At 31.2% G+C, this 20295-nt stretch overlaps 3 protein-coding genes and 1 non-coding gene across 11 annotated transcripts; 2 read left to right on the forward strand and 2 right to left on the reverse strand.

Moving 5' to 3' along the window:
• Positions 1 to 1083: 1083 nt before the first annotated feature.
• Positions 1084 to 1156, forward strand: TRNAR-UCU (transfer RNA arginine (anticodon UCU)). The gene has a single exon. It is a non-coding gene; the product is annotated as a tRNA-Arg (tRNA).
• A 632-nt stretch (positions 1157 to 1788) lies between these two features.
• LOC107904563 (protein yippee-like At4g27745) lies at positions 1789 to 4599 on the reverse strand. Of its 2 annotated transcripts, none has more exons than XM_016830972.2 (3): positions 4451 to 4599; positions 3884 to 3997; positions 1789 to 2242 (listed from the first exon to the last, which is right to left on the reverse strand). In XM_016830972.2, exons 2-3 carry the CDS (start codon positions 3974 to 3976, stop codon positions 2015 to 2017), a joined length of 321 nt encoding a protein of 106 aa, XP_016686461.1. In that variant the 5' UTR covers positions 3977 to 3997; positions 4451 to 4599; the 3' UTR covers positions 1789 to 2014. The 2 variants fall into 2 exon arrangements, with proteins under 2 accessions (XP_016686461.1, XP_016686462.1); XM_016830973.2 differs by lacking the exon at positions 4451 to 4599 and adding an exon at positions 4160 to 4368.
• On the forward strand, positions 2946 to 15464 carry LOC107904558 (protein MATERNALLY EXPRESSED GENE 5). Of its 6 annotated transcripts, XM_041105413.1 has the most exons (8): positions 2946 to 3544; positions 3649 to 3716; positions 11511 to 11632; positions 11741 to 11978; positions 12079 to 12140; positions 12244 to 12325; positions 13709 to 13828; positions 13947 to 14177. In XM_041105413.1, exons 1-7 carry the CDS (start codon positions 3300 to 3302, stop codon positions 13810 to 13812), a joined length of 921 nt encoding a protein of 306 aa, XP_040961347.1. In that variant the 5' UTR covers positions 2946 to 3299; the 3' UTR covers positions 13813 to 13828; positions 13947 to 14177. The 6 variants fall into 6 exon arrangements, with proteins under 6 accessions (XP_040961347.1, XP_040961349.1, XP_040961348.1 ...); XM_041105415.1 differs by lacking the exons at positions 13709 to 13828; positions 13947 to 14177 and adding an exon at positions 14799 to 15464; XM_041105414.1 differs by lacking the exons at positions 13709 to 13828; positions 13947 to 14177 and adding an exon at positions 12417 to 12835.
• LOC107904560 (protein yippee-like At4g27740) lies at positions 7762 to 8560 on the reverse strand. 2 transcript variants are annotated; one of them, XM_041105417.1, is made up of 3 exons: positions 8417 to 8560; positions 8215 to 8325; positions 7762 to 8126 (listed from the first exon to the last, which is right to left on the reverse strand). In XM_041105417.1, exons 2-3 carry the CDS (start codon positions 8302 to 8304, stop codon positions 7902 to 7904), a joined length of 315 nt encoding a protein of 104 aa, XP_040961351.1. In that variant the 5' UTR covers positions 8305 to 8325; positions 8417 to 8560; the 3' UTR covers positions 7762 to 7901. The 2 variants fall into 2 exon arrangements, with proteins under 2 accessions (XP_040961351.1, XP_040961352.1); XM_041105418.1 differs by having other exon boundaries at positions 8215 to 8464.
• Positions 15465 to 20295: the final 4831 nt, after the last annotated feature.

A 20295-nucleotide genomic window follows, 5' to 3' on the forward strand; every position in this document is an offset into this window, starting at 1 on the left:
GGGGCCAAAGCTACTGCCTGTCTCTTTTGTCTTCGTCCCTGATCTGGGGTGACCGGCGGCCACCTTGTTATTACTGTTTCTGGGTTTTTCTTTTCTCTTGGGTGTCTATGAAATTTACAAGTTATTTCTTTGAAATAGTTCATCGGTGGTGAATCAGAATGTGTGGAATGTTTTAATAGTAGATGAGATTTGTGAAAATTTTAATTTGAAGATCTAATGGTTCATTTCGAAAAGGGATTGTAATTCTGGGGGATTTAATGTTGTGAATGTAACGTCGGTTTCAATAATAAGTGTGCTCGTTTTATTTTTAGTAATCAGAATTAAGAGTTGTTCACTCGTTTTCGTTTTCTTTTGATTTGATCGGTTCCGTTACCGGCGCCTAATTCCACCGCCGTTAACGCATTTCCGTCGACTCGTGATTGACTGTTCCCGATCAATTGCGATTGAAATTATAAAACAAAAATTCAACACCATGGTTGAAATGCTCTCACAAAGAATTTAGAGTAATTTAATCCATGTTAAATTCAAAAATTAACAATTAAGGATATTTAATCACTATGATAATCTCTTTCATCAATTGTACTTCATGTTAATCAGTATAATAACAAATTTAATTCTTAAAGTTCAAACATTTTATTAATGTGGTCTTGAATTAAAAATTTTAGCTTACAACATTTGTGAAAAATGTATAAATGTTGAGGTTAAATTTAGTAAATTTTTTAGATTCAATAATAAGTTGACAATTTATGTAGGGTTAAATTCGTTGTTATACCAATAAAAAATATGTACAAATAAGCAAAAGATATTAACACCATGATTAATTGTTTTTAATTGTTCACTTTCAAAATTAAAAGAGATTAAATTAATTCGATTGTTTTTAGAAGAACTAATTTGCTCAATTTTAAAATTACGATAGGAGAGGTGTTTTTATCGACTTGAAAACATCCATAATGAATTTTCTCAATTTGCTCAATTGTTTTTATCAATTTGAAAACATAATATATTCACTAAGTGCGTATTAAAAAGCTTTTGTTGAATGAACTTTTTATATTTAAGCTTTATTTGTAATATGGCGTTTAATGAGCACCCATGGCCTAATGGATAAGGCGCTTGACTTCTAATCAAGCGATTGTGGGTTCGAGTCCCACTGGGTGTGTGTTTCAAGTTTTGGACATTCTTTTTATTGGTGTTACCTACTTATGTTTGAAAGTTACTATTTTTTAACTTTTTATTTTGGGGGACAAATATATATATAAAATATTAGATGACTGTTAATATAATGTACCTGTTCTCTTTAAAGGAAAACTTGTTTTTTAGAGCGCTTGTATTTGGGATTTCCTCACAAGAATGGTTTTAATTTTAACTTACAAATGGGGAAGCTTTTGAGATGTTGTTTTGAATGGTTAGGGAAGTCCTTGGCAAAATATTGATAAAAGTATCTCTTTTATTTAAAAAAATAGTAAATTAATTCTTATATGTTAGATCAAAGAACAAATTTATTTCTGTTAAAAATTAGAGTGGCTAAAGAAATAACTAGAGAGTTATACTTGTAGCTCATGCTAACATATATATGGACTAATTTTTAATAAAAGAACCAGATTACTCTTTAATCTAATATATAAATACTAATTTACTCCGAATACACATCTCTACCAATCTTTTCATTGAGAAACCAATTATTTTTCCGACCGAAACTAAGGGCTTTTTTTTTTTTTTGGTGTAAATAGCATTTCAATCACAGGTATTTTTACACAATGCTGAATCCATATACTACACAATAGAACAATGTCATGAACGATGGTTAAGAATACCATAATTTATTAACACAGAGAATTGCCAATCCGTCGTGCATCATCGTTAAGAATGCAAGGTTCGAAACAATGACAATTTTTTTCCGAAATGAGGGCGACGTCTTTTTCTGAACAAGACGAACATCGGGCACCGATAACAATTACATCAAACACGGGGAATAAATGGAATAAGAAAACCTTAAAAAAACGATGAGGCTTGCTTGTTACCAATCCTCCTTAACAATCTTCGCCTTCTCGAGTATAAATTTCCCTTCCTTGTACTTCTGTGACACCTCGTAAGCTCGCTCGTATTTCCAGCCTAAAACCTGGTGGCAGTCAGCACAGTAAATATCAGCCACGGTATGGAGACCGGATAAGAGATGCCTGTCTTCTTTTGGTCCTAATGTAATGTTCATTGCGTGGGAGAACAAAAATGCACGGCCATTTCTTCCCTGTAAGAACAAAATTATGGAAAAACGAACGTTGGAAAGGTTCCTTGAGATCATTTTATTGATCAAACACGAGACTAATTTAAATTTCTGCAATGTTTTGATTCAATTCATATTCACATTTCACAACATATACACAAGCTATGCTACTCGGACTCTTCATTTTCCTCAAGGTACCATGTCACATGATAACAAAATGTTTCTCCTAATTCAACACATATTCGGACTCGAGACAATTTCTCCAAATTCTATTCACATTTCACAACATATACACGAGCTATGCTACTCAGACTCCTCATTTTCCTTAAAGTACCCATGTTTGACGGGAACAATGACACTATCCTCCAAAAATCATCCAAACACAAACCCAAATTCGAGTATTATAATATAAACACATTATAACAAAGCACGACCACTTGATCATCACTTTTAAGTGTTTCTCAATCTCACCGATTTTATCCATATTCAACACATACAGACTTGAGACAATTTCTCCTAATTCTATTCACAACATATACACGAGCTATGCTACTCAGACTCTTCATTTTCCTTAAAGTACTCTACATTTCACAACATATACATGAACAACCCACACATCTTTAGGCTTTCTTGAAAATTCTACAACACACATGAAACAAAACTCGAACACAGGGACTGAGTTGCAATTATCTGTTAAAAAACAGGTTTCTAAAGGCTTAAACCTTCCAACATCACTAAGCTTGACAAGGCCTGAGTTAACTCTGAGCCATGGAACCAATGCTGCAGTCCTTATACGACTATGGGAGACCAGATTTCAAGCCTTGAGCTTCTGTTTGAGTCAACAGAGGGCAATTCACACCTTATGAGCAACAAGGATAGATTTCGAATTCAACCGGCCAAGCTGCTGGATTGTAAGAAATGGTTGTCCTGTGAGATACGAGACGGATAATGTTTTTGTGGCTCGTATTATCTTAGCAACTAGGGGGCAAAATGGCTATAAAAGTTATGCATGAAAAACACATAGCCCTTTCTCGCTAGAGCCACAAAAACATTATCCTGTCTCGTATCTCAATTCTCATTCATGGCACACTCACTTTCTTATACTTCAATATTTCCATGCTCTCACAACAACCATTTCTTACAACCTGGCAACTCAACCAGTCGAATAAGGTGTGAATCGCCCTCGGCTAACTCAAACAAAAGCTCGAGGCTTGAAATCGGGTCTCCCATAATTGTGGTTGAAGCACCAAAGATGATAAAGACAGCAGCATCGGTTCCATGTCTCAGAGCTAACTCCGGCCTCGTCAAGCCCGGTGATGTTGGAAGGTTTAAGCCTTAACTCTAAAAACATATTTAAAACCTGTTTTTTAAACAAATCATTACAATTTAGTCCCTGTGTCTGAGTTTTGTTTTGTTGTGTGTGATTGCAGAATTGTTTCCAGAAAACCCAAAGATGTGTGGGCTGTTCGTTTAGCTATTGGCACTTATCTCTTAGATGGCAAGTACTTCAAAGCTTTGGAATTTAATGAATGATTTATATATATAGTTTTGAACATCATATGCAGAAAATTTATTTCTTTATAATCTAAATGATCACATGCAGAAAAATCTAACAGAATTAAACACAAATTTAGCTGCTTCTTTTTTCTTTTTTGAGTTCTATACCTGAAAACACTTGGAAATTATATCATCGTGGAGAGAAACACGATTTCGACAATTAGAGCAGCTATACAATCGTGGACCCAAGGATTCAGCCATTGATGATCAACAACTTCCAGGCTTCAAAAAACCCAAAATTAAAATTAAAAAAAATAAAGAAACTAAGCCAATTTAAACCCAAAAAAGGAAAAGAAAAACCCAGTTTATAGATGCAGTCAATTTCATGAAAACGTGAACCGATAAAAGAGCCAAAAGAAAAAAAGAAAAAGGAAAACTCTTCACCTACAACACTGCAATAATAATAGATTTGAGAAAAGATGAAATAAAATTTGTTTAGTAATTGCGTGCAAGATTAAACCAAAGTGGATTTACAAAGATTCCGTAAATTTTGATTAAACAAATGGGTGTGATAAAGACAGGATGGTTAATAATATATGGAAAAAATAATTTTCAGTGGCTAATTGACAAAGAACAACATGAGAATCATTTGAGGGAGGGATTAAAAACAAATTATTAAATTACATTTATATTTGGATAATAAATAAATATTTTTTTTCTTTTAACATCACTAACCTGATCTTTGAGAGTGAGGGTTTTTCATTTAATGAAAGAGAAGAAAGGTCTTTAAAAAAGAGAGGATTTTGAGAGATTTTCTTGTTTTTCTGCAATTTTTAAAATTTTTTTAGAGTTCTTTACTGTAGTTTATTGTTGAAGAAAATGAGGGACAAAAGTGGTGGCGATAGTAGGTTAAACACGCGCCTGATGTGGAGCGTGACGGTCGCATCGAACTAGCTAATGGGGAATTCATTGTCAATAGCGTTGTTTGAAGTGGTTCTCGCTTTGCTTAAAATACGTAATAAATCACTCTTAGTAAATTTAAAATTTAGTTTATATATTTTTATTGTTAAAGATTATTTTTTAATGATTTAAAATATGTCTATAGTTCTTATATTTTTAAAAATTAAAAAGTTAGTCTTTATATTTTTAGAAATTTATTCTCTTTATTTTTAAAATTTTAAAATTTAAGTTCAATTATTAACACGTTTAACTTTTTTGTTAAATTCGTTGTTTTGACATTTTAAAATAAAAAATAACTATTAGGTAGTCATGTAATTAAAAAAATTTAACTTTAATTTAACAAAAAAAATTAGCAGTATTAATAGTTGGAAAATCTAAAAAGTACATACACTAAATTCCTAAAAATATAAATATGAGATTAAATTTCTAATTTTCGAAAAATATAAGGACTATAGGTATATTTTAACCTTAAACAAATGGATATAAATTTTTTAATTATTTTATTATCAAATGTGTATTTTTTATTTTAAAATATCACATTAATAATTTTAAATATATATATAATTCAAGTTGAATTTTAAAATCTGAAAGATAAAAATAGAGAATATCTTAAGGTAAAAATATAAAAAACTAAAATTTAAATTTATAAAAAATACTAAGTACAGTCTTCCACTTTTTGTTCCTTCAAGCTTAAACGATATTCGTGATATTGAAACGCGAAAGAGGCGCGTGAAGTTAAAACCTGTTTGTTTCGGGGAAATTTACATTTCCCTGAAATCTTTCTGCCTTTTAAGTCAATCTCTAAGGCTATACTTGTATGGTTTTTTTTTTTTGTATTTACTTTTTTTTTATAATTTGTCTTTTTTAATTATTTTATGGATAATGATGTATGTCATCGTTACAAATACGAATAACATATGGTCTAATTATAATAAACGTGACAATAGCAACAATCCAAAAATGTATTTTTTTATAAAAATAATTACATGAGATTTTAATTAAAATAATAATGTTGATATATAAAAAATTATGTTGCTTGAATACCTTGTCGTGGTCTTAGATGGAATCTTCGTCATATGAAAAATATATATTAAAATAAGATTATGAATATATTTTTTAGATTTATGTAAAAAAAAAAACATAAACACCCCGTGATAATATTATTTGTAAAATAAATGTGTTTTTTAAATTTTATAATTGAGTTATTAATTTATATTTGAATTTAATTTTAATATTCAATTTGATATTTATGTTTTTTTTGTTAAAATTTGATATTTAAATTTGATTTCGATATTCTTATTGGATTTAAGTTTTTTTTAGAGTAAACTATAAAAATAATCCCTTTTGCTTGTCTCATATTACATTTTAGTCACTTACGTTATCGTTTTGTTATGAAATGATTACTTTAGGATGAAAATAGATTTTTAATTAAATAAATTTAATCTGGTCTGCCATACAGGATATCTAAGTTGACATTTAAAACTCATTTAGACTACCACGTAGGACTGTCGTTAGGGAGGTAAATGAGCTTAATGATAGAGTGACCACTTCGTAACAAAACGATAACATATGTGACTAAAACGTAACATTTCAAACATAGTGACTAAAATATAATCTGAAACAAATAAAAGTTACTATTTTTATAGTTTACTTGTTTTTTTAATGAATGATTTTATCCAATAGATATTTAGCGGTCACTATGATCCGCTTGGTAGCTAGACGGCATCTTTTTCCTTCTGCCCAGCTCCCCGAAACCTAGGTTCGATTTAACCGACGACTGGAGTCTTCATCATATATCGATACTGAGCTACTGAGAAATACAATTATTTTATTCCCCAGACCCCTATTCGTAATAGAAAAGGATAGTGAGAAGATGATGGTAAATCAGCTCAAGGAGCAGTCTCCACGGAATGAATCAAAGAACACGGAATTTCTCGTCGCTGAAGTGCGAAAGCTAATCTCAATAGTGGATATAGTTGATTGACTAGCTTAGAACTACGAAAGGGAGGAAGTTAGTTTAAAACAAGCTGCGGATGCTGCCCCACTCCGAGCAAGGGCCTAGCCTAATTCACGTACTACAAGGTAAGATGCTATGAGAAAGTAGTAGCTAGTCTTTAACATAATATATATCGTTCCCTTCCGTAACCAATATAAACCTAGGGGAAACCCGGTCTAATAGCTTTCGTTTCGAGAATCTAGTGCCAGCGAGGGTAGCCCTCTTTTCATGTGCCCTTTTTTATGTCCCCAGCGAAAGTCATCAAGAAATCCACAAGTAAAGGTGCGAGAGTCCTGTCTGACAGGAAAGAAACAGTTATAAAAAGCAAGGGCCTGTCATTAGCCCAGAACCCTGTGCCTTTCTTGTCCCGCCAGTTCCAATACCCGTAAAGAAAGATATTTTATCCTTTCCTTATTTTTGGATAACCCTCAAGCGAGTGCCTTAAAAAAGTAAGCCAGCTTAAGCTCCTAAGCAAAAAACAGTAGTAAGCCCGTGTCCGGTTAGAAAGCCAAGCCAGGGGGCAAGTTTTCAGAGTGATTTTCCAGTTAAGGTTCCAGTGAAAGCTCTTGTATTGCCCCATTTATAGACTTATAGTTATTATCGTCAATTCTTTCATTTTGATAGCTTTTTCGATTCCATGGATTATACCTATTCGCACAAATACCTCGACGATTCCCACTCGTTAATACATAGAGCCCAATAAGCATATCTTGAGTAGGTACGAAAATGGGAGAGATTCATATGAGAAAACATAAGTAAACGAGCCTCCGCTCGCGCCTCTAAAGATAAAGGTACATGAACTGCCATTTGATCCCCATCAAAGTCTGCATTGAATCCCTTACAAACTAATGGATGTAAACAAATAGCGGGTCCTTCCACTAAAATAGGTTGACTTCCATGTTTAATGATCCAAAAATAATACATTTGAAAATTCAACACAAACTAAAAAATGATATCCGAATTTGGAAATTAAAGATAATGGTGGGTCAGGAGTGGTCTAAATCACACAAGAAAAATTGGCCAAATTCAACCACTTAACAATTAGCTACAAAATCAATGAAACTGGAAAATTAAACACTAGAGATTAATATAAACTTTCAATTAAAACATAGATTTGTATATATAAATTAAAATCTGAAATCATACAAATTTCATTATTATATAGTTTATTAATTTATCCAACTATATACCTATAACATTATTCAAACTATATATTTGATTATTTATTAATTAATATTCTTGGAACATCTTAAGTTCTTCGAGAATAAACTTGCCTTCCTTGTACCTGTTCTTCAAATCATAAGACTGAACATATTTCCAACCCAGTTCTTCACCACACTTACTGCAGAATACATCAGCAATGCTGAACCGACCAGTTATCAACTGCTTGTCGTATTTGGGACCCAACACGATGTTCATTGCATGTTCGAACATATATGCTTTCCCTGATTTCGCCTGTCATAAAAAAAAAAAAAGACCAAATCAAAATCAAACTTAAAATTCTTATTTTTTAAAAAATAAGTCGTATAAGTAGATTGATTACTATGAAGTTTTTAGAAAGAAGATCGTCGATAAGAGCAAGTGGATTTTTGCAGTTTCTGCATCTGTACAAGGGATTACCACTGTACTCCATTAATGTCCACTGAAGCTAAAGCTATATAAGAAAGCAGAATAAATATAAATTTTTTTAAGTGAAATAGAAAGATAGAGATTAATAAAAGAGCATTGAAAAAAGAGAAATATACATGAAGAAGATTTGTGATGTTGGGTTTCACAGTTAAGCTATGCTGAGAGATGAAGAATCATGGTGGGTGTGGGGATGCTTAAATAATACAAAAAGGTAGGGTTTAGGGTCAATTATCATCGCCCTTCGGGGCTAAGTTATGTATGAATCTAAAATTCTAACGGAGAAACAAATAAATAAATATTGGGTAAATATCACTGTCAGTACCTAACTATTATTCTAATTATGAAAAGTTATAAAATGATCACTCAATTATTAGTAATTTTTTTGGCCATCCGACTATAAAAAGTTATAAAATAACCACCTAACTATTCAACTTGGTTTTTTATTTGTCATCAGTAAAATTGACACAATAGTAATTTTAACCCTCAACATTTATAAACTATGTCAATTTACTCTTGATTCTAAAAAAACTAACCCTCAATGTTTACACATTGTTCAATTTAATTTTTTTTATAATTTTATTTTTCTTTGTGACTTTAAGGTTAATTTTAAAATAATGAGAAAAATGAAAGTTATTATCTTAGATTTTGTTGTGTTTCCATTTTTTTTGTATATTTTCAATGAAATTTAGCTGATAAATTTATTTTTTAGCTTTCTAAGTGAAAGGGTTATAAAGAAAAACAAAATTGAAAAAAAAATCAAATTACAGGGTTAGATTTTTTTGGATCAAAACTAAATTAAGATAATTTATAAATGTTGAAGGTTAAAGTTGCTATTATGCCAATTTTAAAAGTTACCACTATTAGCTAATTGGTGAAATTAACACAAAATTAAATAGTTGGGTGACTAATAATGTAATTTACTTTTAGATATTTTAATAATATTATTAGTAATTACTTTTTAATTAGATTATATTTTAGTTTGTTTCCTTTTTATTTTGTTTAGATATAATTGAATTTTAATTATTTTCAAGAATCTAAATTTATTTAAATTTGTCTTTCCTTTATTAGGTATTTTTTATTATAATACAATTAGAACTGATCACGATAGTCATTGAAGTTATAAAAAATTATAAGAAAAAATATATTTAACATCCTATTGAGTATATCTCATCCCAATTTATTGAATTTTAATTTACTTTTTTAAATAATTTTTTTACTTATTTTAAATTAAAAATGCATTTATATTATAAAAAGACAAAAACAATTTTTAATACATAAAATTCAATAAAATATTTAACTATACTTTATAATTATCTTAAATTACACTTTTTACTATAATTTAAATTCACCAAGTTTATAAATAAGAGTGTATTACTTGAATATAAGAAAAATATTTTTACTATTTTATTAAACATAAATAAAAATATGAATAGATAAAATTCGACAAAATATTGAATTATACTTTATATTCATTTTGAATTATACTTAATTATAAATTAAACTATTATTTCTGTTATTACGACTGAATATAAATTTTTAATAGATAAAATTACTAGAAATTATATTGATATTTATAGAATTACTAAATATCACAAAGTGTTTAACTTTTTTTTACATTTTTATTTTTAAAATATTTTCCGTTTTCTCATTTATTTAATAATTTTTCATTTTTCTAATATTTTCAAGTATTATTCAATTTTGGCATTCAAAATATTATTCAATTTATAATAAATAATAAATAATAAAATACAAGAACCGAAATGGAGTAGAGTAGAAGCATCATTTATACGAACTTTCTCACTCCACTATAGACACACGTTTCTCCATTCTCCCTATTACGTCGTCGTTTAATTCATCTTCTCCAAATTTTGTTTCTTGCTTAATTTTATCGAAGTATTTTTGTTCTTTTTTTTTTTTCCTCTCCCATCTCTTGCACTATATATCTTAAGCTAAGAGATAAGAAGCATGTCCGATTCTTATTGGAGGTACAGTGACCCTCGCCAACCTCCGCCTTCCTCTATCCCTCCTCTCGTCGGAAAACGCCCTCGCTCCGATTACGGTAGATTCGACTTCTTCTATTCTTTTTTGTTTTTGTTTTCCTTCCATTTGTTTTTAATCTATTCTCAATTTAGGGTTTCATATGTTTTTTCATGTTGCAAATTTAACCTTCGCTCCTTGATAGAGAAACACGGATAGGTGAACAAAAGGGAAATCCTTCTTGTGTTGATAATTGATATGCTCTTGTTTTTCTCTAAGCTGATTGATTTTTTGAAAATCCTAGTTGAAATTTCAACTTTCTAATGCATTGATGAACTAAAATTTCATTGATTCCCAGTGTTAATGTCAATGTTTGCTGTTTAATTGGTCTTTTCAGTGTGTAATTGCTAATTGCTTGCTTGTAATATCTGGACATTAGCATAATTGGGTTGCACTTCCATGATTGCGTTTTCATTAGGTTCATTTTTTGGCACGGGTGATTATTTGTAATCATGGATTTAGAAGCTAGAGAGAATATTGGAAAACCACTGGTTGGTCGTGTTTTTCCATTGTGTCATGTGTGTCTGACACACCACCGATCTTGATTACTAATGGTTGTCTCTTTTGCCAGTACTTTGGGAATAGAGCAAGCTTTGGTATTTATTAATTGTTGGCTATCTGAATGCTCGATGACTCCCTTGTCTGTTCTATACTGAATGACCGAATGAACATGTTGCTTTGTGTGGTTAAGGATTTAAGTATTCATGCAGCCTTAACCAGTTTACTATCTGAACTTTTGACCAATTACTGTCACTCTAATGATGGTGAGAATCAGTTTCTTAAATTGGTCAGAAAGAGAAAAGATTTAATGCTGGTAAACTATTTGGTGACTATCTTGCTTAATTGGTATGCTTTGTACTTAATTCATTCATGTTGGCAATTTTAGCAACTTTATTGTGTCTTGTATGATTCTTGGTACCCTTTTAGCGGATTCGCTAGTTTGTTCTTATTGTAACCCTCAAAAGTTTGAGGAGATCAGCACTCTGGTGTTGGTGATGAAGAAAGAGATCTTGCATTCACATATTCATATCTATATATGCTGCAGCTTTATGTTCCTTCCTTAATGTACTTTGACCTCTGGATAGGATTAGTATGTTGCTCCTTCCCATCCCATCTCTTCGCTTCTTCTTTCCTCGGTGGTTTGCTGGCTGAAATGTGTGCTTAATCTTGTAGTTGTCTCTGGTGGCCATGAGCTCTCTGGTTATTATTCACGGGACGATGATAAAAGAACAATGCGGGCAACCAGAGATAGTGACTCCATCGGAGAATCTTATGATCGTTACCTTCGCAGCACGGTATTAAAATATAATATATTTTTTAATGTTTGTGTCTGATAAAGGTCCAAAGTTCTATACTCTTTATGATTATATCAATAGAGCTAATAAATAAAAGCACCCTTCCAGCAACTGTCATCATATAGTAGGAGTCAGTCTGGTAGACCAATGAGTGGTGGAATGCCCGGCTGTGCTGTTGATGATCCTCGAATGGTGGGTATTGGTGGTCTTGATCCTGGACAAACAATAAAAGATAGGACTATAGGATTTGGTAGTGGAAGGCCCGAACCTCGCCTTCCTCCTGATGCATCCAGTACTCTTTTTGTTGAGGGTTTGCCTCCTGATTGTACATGCCGAGAAGTTTCTCGTATCCTGTCATTGGCTATAATTTTAGCTTCAGCTTCTTCTATTCTTTTCTTTTTTCTTCAATTTTCCCCTTTAGTTTTATTCCTTCACTCAGTTGACAGATATTTTTCGCCCATTTGTTGGGTACAAGGAAGTGAGACTTGTAACCAAGGAACCAAGATATGTAAGTTAATTTATTTATTTTTGCCTTGACTTCAGAGTAAATATTAAGTACATTGTTTGCTCAAAAAAAAAAAAAGTACATTGATAATTCATGATTTCTGCAGCCTGGAGGAGATCCAATAAAACTTTGCTTTGTTGATTTTTTAAGCCCATCTCATGCTGCTACTTCAATGGATGCTTTACAAGGTTAGCCTGACAAGGATTTTTCAGTCTCCAGTATTTTGCCGATCAAAATGGTTAAATTTCATGGATGTTATTTGTTATGCCATAAATGAAGGTACTGACATACCCAATCACCCATGCATGCACTAGTGAAGTGAAGCACAGACTAGGGGCTTATGTAATCAGTCCCTGTTTTATTCCGACTCCTCCTCCTTTTTCTTTCCCCTTTTCCTTTGTCCAATTTTTTTCTTCCAAGTGAGTTTTAGAGAAAGATCCAATTGTAAGGGTATCAGATATGAGAGTGGAGATAGGAATAGAGAAGATTGTAGCCAGATTTCTTTTCAAAGGAATGGCTCCTTGAGTGCTTGGGGATTTAATTAGATGGTTAAGTTCAAAACCAAGGAGTCATTTGGTTCACTTGTTCCGGTTTTGTTAACTAGTTTATGTCTTGTTTCTTAACTTTCATTCGCAATGAATGACTGGTTAAAAATATAAAATCAATGATATAAATGCTATGAAGGGACAGTTCAAACAGAGAATCTCAGCCATCATTGTTCCATTACAAGCTTAGGTTTCCCTTCTTTTTTCATTCATTTTTTAGGGGTTCTTGGATTTTTCTCTGGTCAAATTAGTTATAATTCATCAGCATGTATGTTTGACAGCCTGTGATTTCAGGGAAATTTTCGATATGTACTTTATATCAGCAATTAAAGAGGTTAACAAGAGAGATAATATCTTTGCATTCTGCTCTGCAATTTGTTCATGGATTTTTGTTGGGACCTTTCAGTTCATTCTGCATTGATATTGAATTTCTTCATGTTATTTGATACTAGCAAATATGGTGGTCGAAATTTGCAAGAAAATTGAGTAGACCAGTCTCCTGCATTAGTTAGATCCTCCAAAATTCTGCAACTTACTAAGAGTTTCACTTCATCAGTCAAAAGCTTAACTGATCGTCTTTCTTGTACTGGCTGCGTTAGTTAGATTCTCAACTGGTCTTGCTAACATTGCAATTCTATATTCATTTATCCTGGGCCTCTTCTCATCCTTTCCCATTTCCATTGCCATGTTGATGTCATCTCATAAAATTAATCAGGAAAAAGAAAGCTGTTTGAGGCAGATACTTCACAGTTTTGCCATCTATTTTAGGGAGAAATAAGAGCCTGGCAGTTAGCCTTCTGAAACCTAGCTTGTGTTTCCCAAATCCTGTTCCATTGTTTCCATTCGTTGATACAGGGATGTGCTGGAACACTGTGTCATCGTTAGGATTCTGAGAAAGTAAACCTTTATCGATGGAATTTTTTCATTGAACGGTTCACGTCCTATCGCATGTGGGTCATGAAGCCCTCTTACACTTTCAAAGCGCGGTAAGTTGTGCGATATAAATAGTTAAGTTCGATTTTGCAGGTTATATATTCGATGAGCATGACCATGACTTGGTAAAACTAAGGTTGCAATTTGCTCGCTATCCTGGTGCAAGGTCAGGTGGCGGGCATCGTGGCAAGCGCTGAATTGTACGATTTGCAGGTGATTGATACTTATTTTATCCAGTCGACCTTTTACTATTCATGGTCATGGGTATCATAAGAAATTTCAGTATAAAGCGATTGATGACATTTAATCATGGAACGACACTTATCTGTAGGATTTGCTCAAATTTGGGAGGTTATGATAATGAGGGATGGTACGACGACGTTGTGATTTCAAGAATTACACCTTACACCAGTCTTTGAATGATCAATTTCATTAGGATGAACTCGAGTTGTGTAGTTTCCGATAATTCCAGGATAATCGCTAGATATTTGAGTGTGTTTCTTTTCTGCTAGAAAACAACGAACTGTATTTGGTTTAATTATTTGAAACGACTTCGTATGCATTTCACGGAATTCTTCCATGCTTGTTTAGGTTTGCAATGAGGAGTCATGATCTGGAAATATTTGATTAACAATGGGCGTGCGGTGAAATAACTTCGTGTGTAATCATTTTTCTTGAAATTATTCTGCAGTTCAGTTCCCCATCTCTCCCTCTATGAAGTTTGAATAAAAAGAATGGATGAATAAAATAAAAGAAGCCTCTTTAGAAGGGATTGTGATGTGCCATGTGCATTTGCATTTGCTTTTACCACCCACCAAAAAAACTTAATAATAGTCCTTTCCTGTAGGCTGTAGTTAGTAAGTAGCACAAGATATACTTTTGCTGTATTTCAAGCGTGTTGGCATGGCTGAGCAGATTTCGTTGATATGATGATTTTTGTTTTTGGATAGCAATATGAAGCTGTTTAGTTGTATTGATAGAATAGTACCGTATGCTTATCTTTTAAAGAGTCGGTTAAGTACTAAGGCTAGTTCTTCTATACAGAAATTAGGACTGTTTGTAGTTGCCAATGTGTTTTATGGCAATATATGTTCCTTCCTTTTAACCTGTTGATGGTCTTGGTGGCATATATGACTTAGGATGCTTGCAAAGGTGATGATGCATTGATGTTGACTGTATTCAGGTACTATATCTACTGAAGTTCTCCCACTGTGAATGTTGTTTTTTTAAAGTTTCAGCTACAGAGGCTTCATAGGCAGTTGAGAAAACACGAGAATAGGGTTTAAGAGTAACTAGATGGAGTTTAATGCTGGGTTGTCTGCATGTGAAGTGGTATAGAATTTAATGCACTCACACTGACTGATGGTGTCTTTTTTTACTTTTGTGGAGCTACCTTAGATTAACGAGCCAATAAATTTTTTTATACAATGTTTAGAATTATTCATGACCTCTCCTTAACCTGTAAATAGGGGATAAGACACTTGAGTGCGCTTGAATCTACGTCCTCTTGCGCCGGCAACAATGTCAATGGCAACCAAGTTAATATTCAATCGGCTTAGACTCTATTCATAGCTATTATTTACTTGGTAGTTTGTAAACCCAGCTTTCTATATCAATAGCGTTCCGAATTTTATGTTTTTTGACTATTCATTTTTCTCGAAGTGCTCATCCATGTTTGATGCATATATAGACGTTGACTATAACCCCTCCAAGATCTTCCAAAAAAAATAGAACATATCTGCATAGAACACTTAAGCTGGAGCCCAAGTGGCATAGTTTTTTATCTGATGTTTTTCTTTGGTTTCACGAGTGTTGGCTGATATAATCAACTGAACTGAAATTGATGAGATTCTTGGAATGATCATACAAATCTTATTTTCCCTGACTACGTACATTTTTTTCACATGGGATATTTACTTTTAATCCATGAGATTATCCCTTTACATTAAAAGGCTTAGTCTTCAGCTTAGTTCCAGTGAAGTCTTAGACTTTAAACACTCAGGAATTTTATCAGCAATCTAGAAAAAGAAAAAAAAAAAGCTAAGGTAGCCGACAATTATTTGACTTTGATCCTCTAGTCAAGGAGGATGTTGATCTACCCCATTAGAAAAATATGCATGCTTCTGGAAACAAGAAGAAAAAGGCCCTCTTGTTTCTTTAATGTTGCCAACAAACAACGTTGCATTATTAGCATGTGCAAGTCATGAAGACTCTCATTGGTCTTCTATATCATCATTTGGTAACATGTGGTGATGAAGACTATAGCTTTCAACATCCCGTTTAGTTAGTATTGAAAAAACAATATCTCTACCAATGAATCGATAATCAGCTGTCTCAATCAGTCACTGGTGTATTGGTAAATGACTTGCGATGTATGAGGTTGAAACTAGAGTTTGGGTTGAGTCAGGTTTAGGTTGAGTTTATATACGATAGTAGTATTTTTTATTTTTGTCTATTTTATATTTTTAAATGATTAATTCAATCTCGTTTTAGACTTGCTCATATTTATGATGAAATATATTTTTAGTTTAGTATTAATATTTTAGATTTTTATTAAAATTTTAAATATAGCTAACATATTTTTCATATTTACTTAGTATTATATCATTATATATTTAATTTTATTATGTAATATTAATTACGTAATATGTGAGTAAAATAAAAATATATTACAAAAAAAAGGGTGGGGTCAATCTAGGTTGGAGCCTTACTTGTGAGGTTCAAGCTGATTTACACTTTAAATGAGTTTAATTTATAAATTTATTTTTGGGACCTTGTGTTATCTAAACCCATCATATTTCTTGGAGATCTTTAATTACGTTCATTTGAAACAGAGGATGTGGATTTATGAATTATTTTTAAAAATTATATTAAAAGTCTAATTTTAAGTCAACGATCTGTTTTTATTAAATATTTTAATTTCTTTTTGGATACATACGGTCCAATTTTTAAAAGTGCACAGAATTATAGGAAGTGGTAAAGCCTAGTTGCTTATATTAGAGAGACTAGAAGGATTATAAAAACGTGGAACATTAAAATAAATTGGAGGGACCATTTAATTGAATGGATAAGATATAAATCCAGATTTTTGTGTCTTTTCGAGGCTTAAAAATAGGGTTTAGGATTTAAATTTCGGGTTTAAAAAAAAATTATTAACATTATATATCAATAATATAAAAAATTATTAAAATATCGTTAAATAATGAGACGAGAATAGGTCATAAATAATTTCTCATGGAAGAGGATGGTACAGTGATGAATGCTGCTGATTGGAAGATATGTATTAGGTCTGGTTGAGATTAAGACGTTGCCGTTAGAGCATAAGTTAAGAAGAAGAAAAGCAACAAAAGGTGAAAGCGTCAGTGTCAAATCTCAAATGGCAATACCGGCAACAATTGGGGAAGGCTCTCTTGTCATTTGGTTCAGAACATTAATATATATAAATGTAATGGAACCTTGGCGAAGCCTTCGGAGGTGTCGGTTTGAGTACCGAAGAAGATAGTGACTTTTTTCTTTCCATCGTCAACTTCATCTTCACGATCTTTAATAATCAGAGGCTTAGGAGGAGTGATTTGCTTAGGTTTTTGAGAACCGGATCTACGCCATACCCAAATGACGACGCGGCCAACGAGCACCGCGATGGAGGTAGTTAAAATCATAACGAACTCCTTGTTCTCTAGAAGCATGGTGGCCATCTCGGCAGTCGAGTCGACGGAGGCGTTAGAAGGGTCCATTTTCGCCTTGATTATCGCCGAAATCAGATCGAGCGGCGAAACTTTCATTGAACCAGAAGATGAAGACGAAGGTTCCATTTGTTACATAAAATTAAAGAACCGTAAATGCAAAAGACAAATGGAGGAGAAATTAGAGGCGGAGGAGATCTCTGATCGGCTTTAATGAAATAAATAAATAAATAAAATTTGGCGTCGTTGAGAGTTTGGTGGTAGTTGAGAGTTGTGAGACTTGTTCAGAGAGGGAGCTGAAAAGAAGAAGACTGAGAGGGTAACACAGGGAGGGTAAATTGAAACAGCACCTAAACTGAGCAAAAGGGAGAGATAGAAATCGGTGGATTTTGGGATTAGGTCAGTAATGTATTAGACTCGTAATAGCAATACCCTAAACCAAATAAAGGATTAAAGAGGATTAAGTGGGGCCCATAGCCAATACACCCAACCAAACATAGTGTAATGGTTGGAGTTACAGTCTCATCATTTTTACAGTTACAATGTTTACGCGCTTTGTATAGATTTATTGTATTAATTAAATTCTACATTATATTAATTAATTAATTATATATATTTGTATTTATTTTGCACTCATATTTATACTATATTTGTTCCATCGTATGTACAAACACTCAATTCTACAAATCATATAAATAAATTCAATAATTTTTAGTGTCAAATCATCATTTATATTCTATAAAACTATTTCCTATCTATTTTAACATTTTATATTTAAAATTATATTAATATAAATATATATTAAAAATTTTATCATGCATAAATGTGTGAAATCATATATTTAGAACATAAATTTATATTTAAAAATAACATATGATAAATAATGATATATATGATTCAAAAATAATTATAGTAATATATATTTGATTATGAAATAATATTTTTTTTTATAATTTCTCTAATCAATCAAGGAGTTAATAATATATATAATTAACATAATCATATCATTGCGACTCGAACTCATGATGTGCAGCATGAGCTAATTTAACAATGCTTTTCAAAAGTATTTTTACACCAAAATTCACTTTTGAGTAAAGTTAAAATTTTTCTATTTTTGCTTTTGGCTAAAAAAGTGTTTTTTTTTAAAGCATTTTTTGTCCCAAAAACACTTTTTATCTCAAAAGTGCTTATGAGAGAAGCAATCAGGGGTGTTCAAACAGTTAACCGAACTAAATAAGTATTAATCGAATTAATTAAATTGAAATTTTTTCAAAAAAATTTAACCGAATCGAAATATTTCGATTAACTCGGTTGGTTAACCGAATTAACCGAAATTTATATGTTTTGTTTTTTTATTAAAACAAGTATAAAACAAATAGAAAATAAATTTATAATGTTCATTTGATCGGATTAACCAAATTAACTGAACTAGTAATAGCCTAATACAAATTATATGTAATATTATTTATTAAGTTTGGTTAATTCGGTTAATTATCTGATTTCGAACCGAATTAACCGTTAATTGAAATTTTAAAAAACTTTTAATCGACCTTTGACCGAACTAGATTGATTAACAGACCAATTAACCGAATTAGATCGATTCGATCAGTTAATTCGCTTTTAATTGAAGTTTGAACGCCCCTAAAAGCAATGCTAAACTCTAACATTGGGGTTCACATGATTAATTTGTTAGTAAGTGCCTTTCCTTTTTTTGAAAATGATTTCATTTCCTGGTAAAGGGACATGAGGAATCAATCTTGTTATCCAAACCCCTTTTTTTGACATTCAAATTTCTAATTTTGGGATTTTGTTTTCTGTCATTTCTTAGTGGAGATTGTTTCCAGTTTTGAGTTACTGTACATGAAAGTTTGCCAACCTGTTATTGCCAAAAGGAAATTTTTATTCTATTTAATTTTACACAATCAATTATTTCCTCTAATGGATTTGATATTAACGGCTCAAATTAATTATAAATCCTAAAAACAATTATTATTATTATTGTGATTCTAAAATCCAAGTCAAATAAAAACGTAAAATTAAATTAAAAAGTTACCAAATGAAAATAATAATAATAATAAATCTCGTTAATAAAAGTTCAATATTCCATGTATACAATAAAATTATTATTTAAATTGCAAATCAATTCAAAATTTACCAGACAAGATTTTTTTTTTGGATATTGTTTAAATTTTATTTCCTAGTTTTATGATAATCTCATAACAAAAATCAAAAATTAAAAAAAAAAGATTATGTATATCAAACAATATATCTTTTTTCAAATATTTCAACAGATGACCATGATCCAACAATGTTCCTATTTAAATTTTCTTTTTATAAAAAGAGAATAATATTAAAAAAAATTAGCATTTAATTGCGGTACAATTTGTTGGACAGTAGTAAAGAGTCGCGGAAATTTATTCTTATTTTTTGACTTTTTAAATCATAAGATTCCAATTGATTCTCTTTTATTAACAGCTTTTCAGGCTTTTTTTTTTGTTTTTTTTCCTTATTAGATTAAATTTCCCTGGATTTTCTTTTTCAATCTTATCATATATATATGGTTAAAATATGCTTTAAGCCCCTGTATTCTTTCTACATTTAAAATTTAAACCCTCTAGTTTTTAAATTTAAAACTATAAATTCAATTATTAACACCGTTAAAATTTTTCTGTTAAATTTATGGTTTTTTATTATATGGTTACCAAATGAATATTTTTAGGTTTAAATATATCATAAGTTCTTGTACATTTTAAAATTTTGAAATTTAGTCCTTATACTTTTATTTCTAGGGTTTAATCTTTTTACTTTTTAAATTTTAAAATTCAAGTCTAACTGTTAATACTATTAAATTTTTTTGTTTAATTTATTGGTGTGATATTTTGAAATAAATTTAACAACAAATATTAATAGTAATAACAATTGAACCTAAGTTTTGGAATTTGAAAAGTAAAAGACTAAAATCTTGGAAATAAAAGTACAATGACTAAATTTCAAAAA

Source organism: Gossypium hirsutum, chromosome D11, assembly GCF_007990345.1.
Source record: "Gossypium hirsutum isolate 1008001.06 chromosome D11, Gossypium_hirsutum_v2.1, whole genome shotgun sequence".
Taxonomy (NCBI): Eukaryota; Viridiplantae; Streptophyta; class Magnoliopsida; order Malvales; family Malvaceae; genus Gossypium; species Gossypium hirsutum.

Excerpts from the sequence above, each read along its gene's own strand:
- LOC107904563 (XM_016830972.2), bottom strand. The coding sequence starts at position 3,976 with ATGGCTGAATCCTTGGGTCCACGATTGTATAGCTGCTCTAATTGTCGA. Across the intron at positions 2,243-3,883 it reads TAATTTCCAAGTGTTTTCAG|GGAAGAAATGGCCGTGCATT; the intron begins GTATAGAACTCA and ends TTGTTCTTACAG.
- LOC107904560 (XM_041105417.1), bottom strand. The coding sequence starts at position 8,304 with ATGGAGTACAGTGGTAATCCCTTGTACAGATGCAGAAACTGCAAAAAT. Across the intron at positions 8,127-8,214 it reads TTCTTTCTAAAAACTTCATA|GCGAAATCAGGGAAAGCATA; the intron begins GTAATCAATCTA and ends TTTTTATGACAG.
- LOC107904558 (XM_041105413.1), top strand. The coding sequence starts at position 3,300 with ATGGCACACTCACTTTCTTATACTTCAATATTTCCATGCTCTCACAAC. Across the intron at positions 11,979-12,078 it reads TACATGCCGAGAAGTTTCTC|ATATTTTTCGCCCATTTGTT; the intron begins GTATCCTGTCAT and ends CTCAGTTGACAG. Across the intron at positions 12,326-13,708 it reads TTCAATGGATGCTTTACAAG|GTTATATATTCGATGAGCAT; the intron begins GTTAGCCTGACA and ends TCGATTTTGCAG.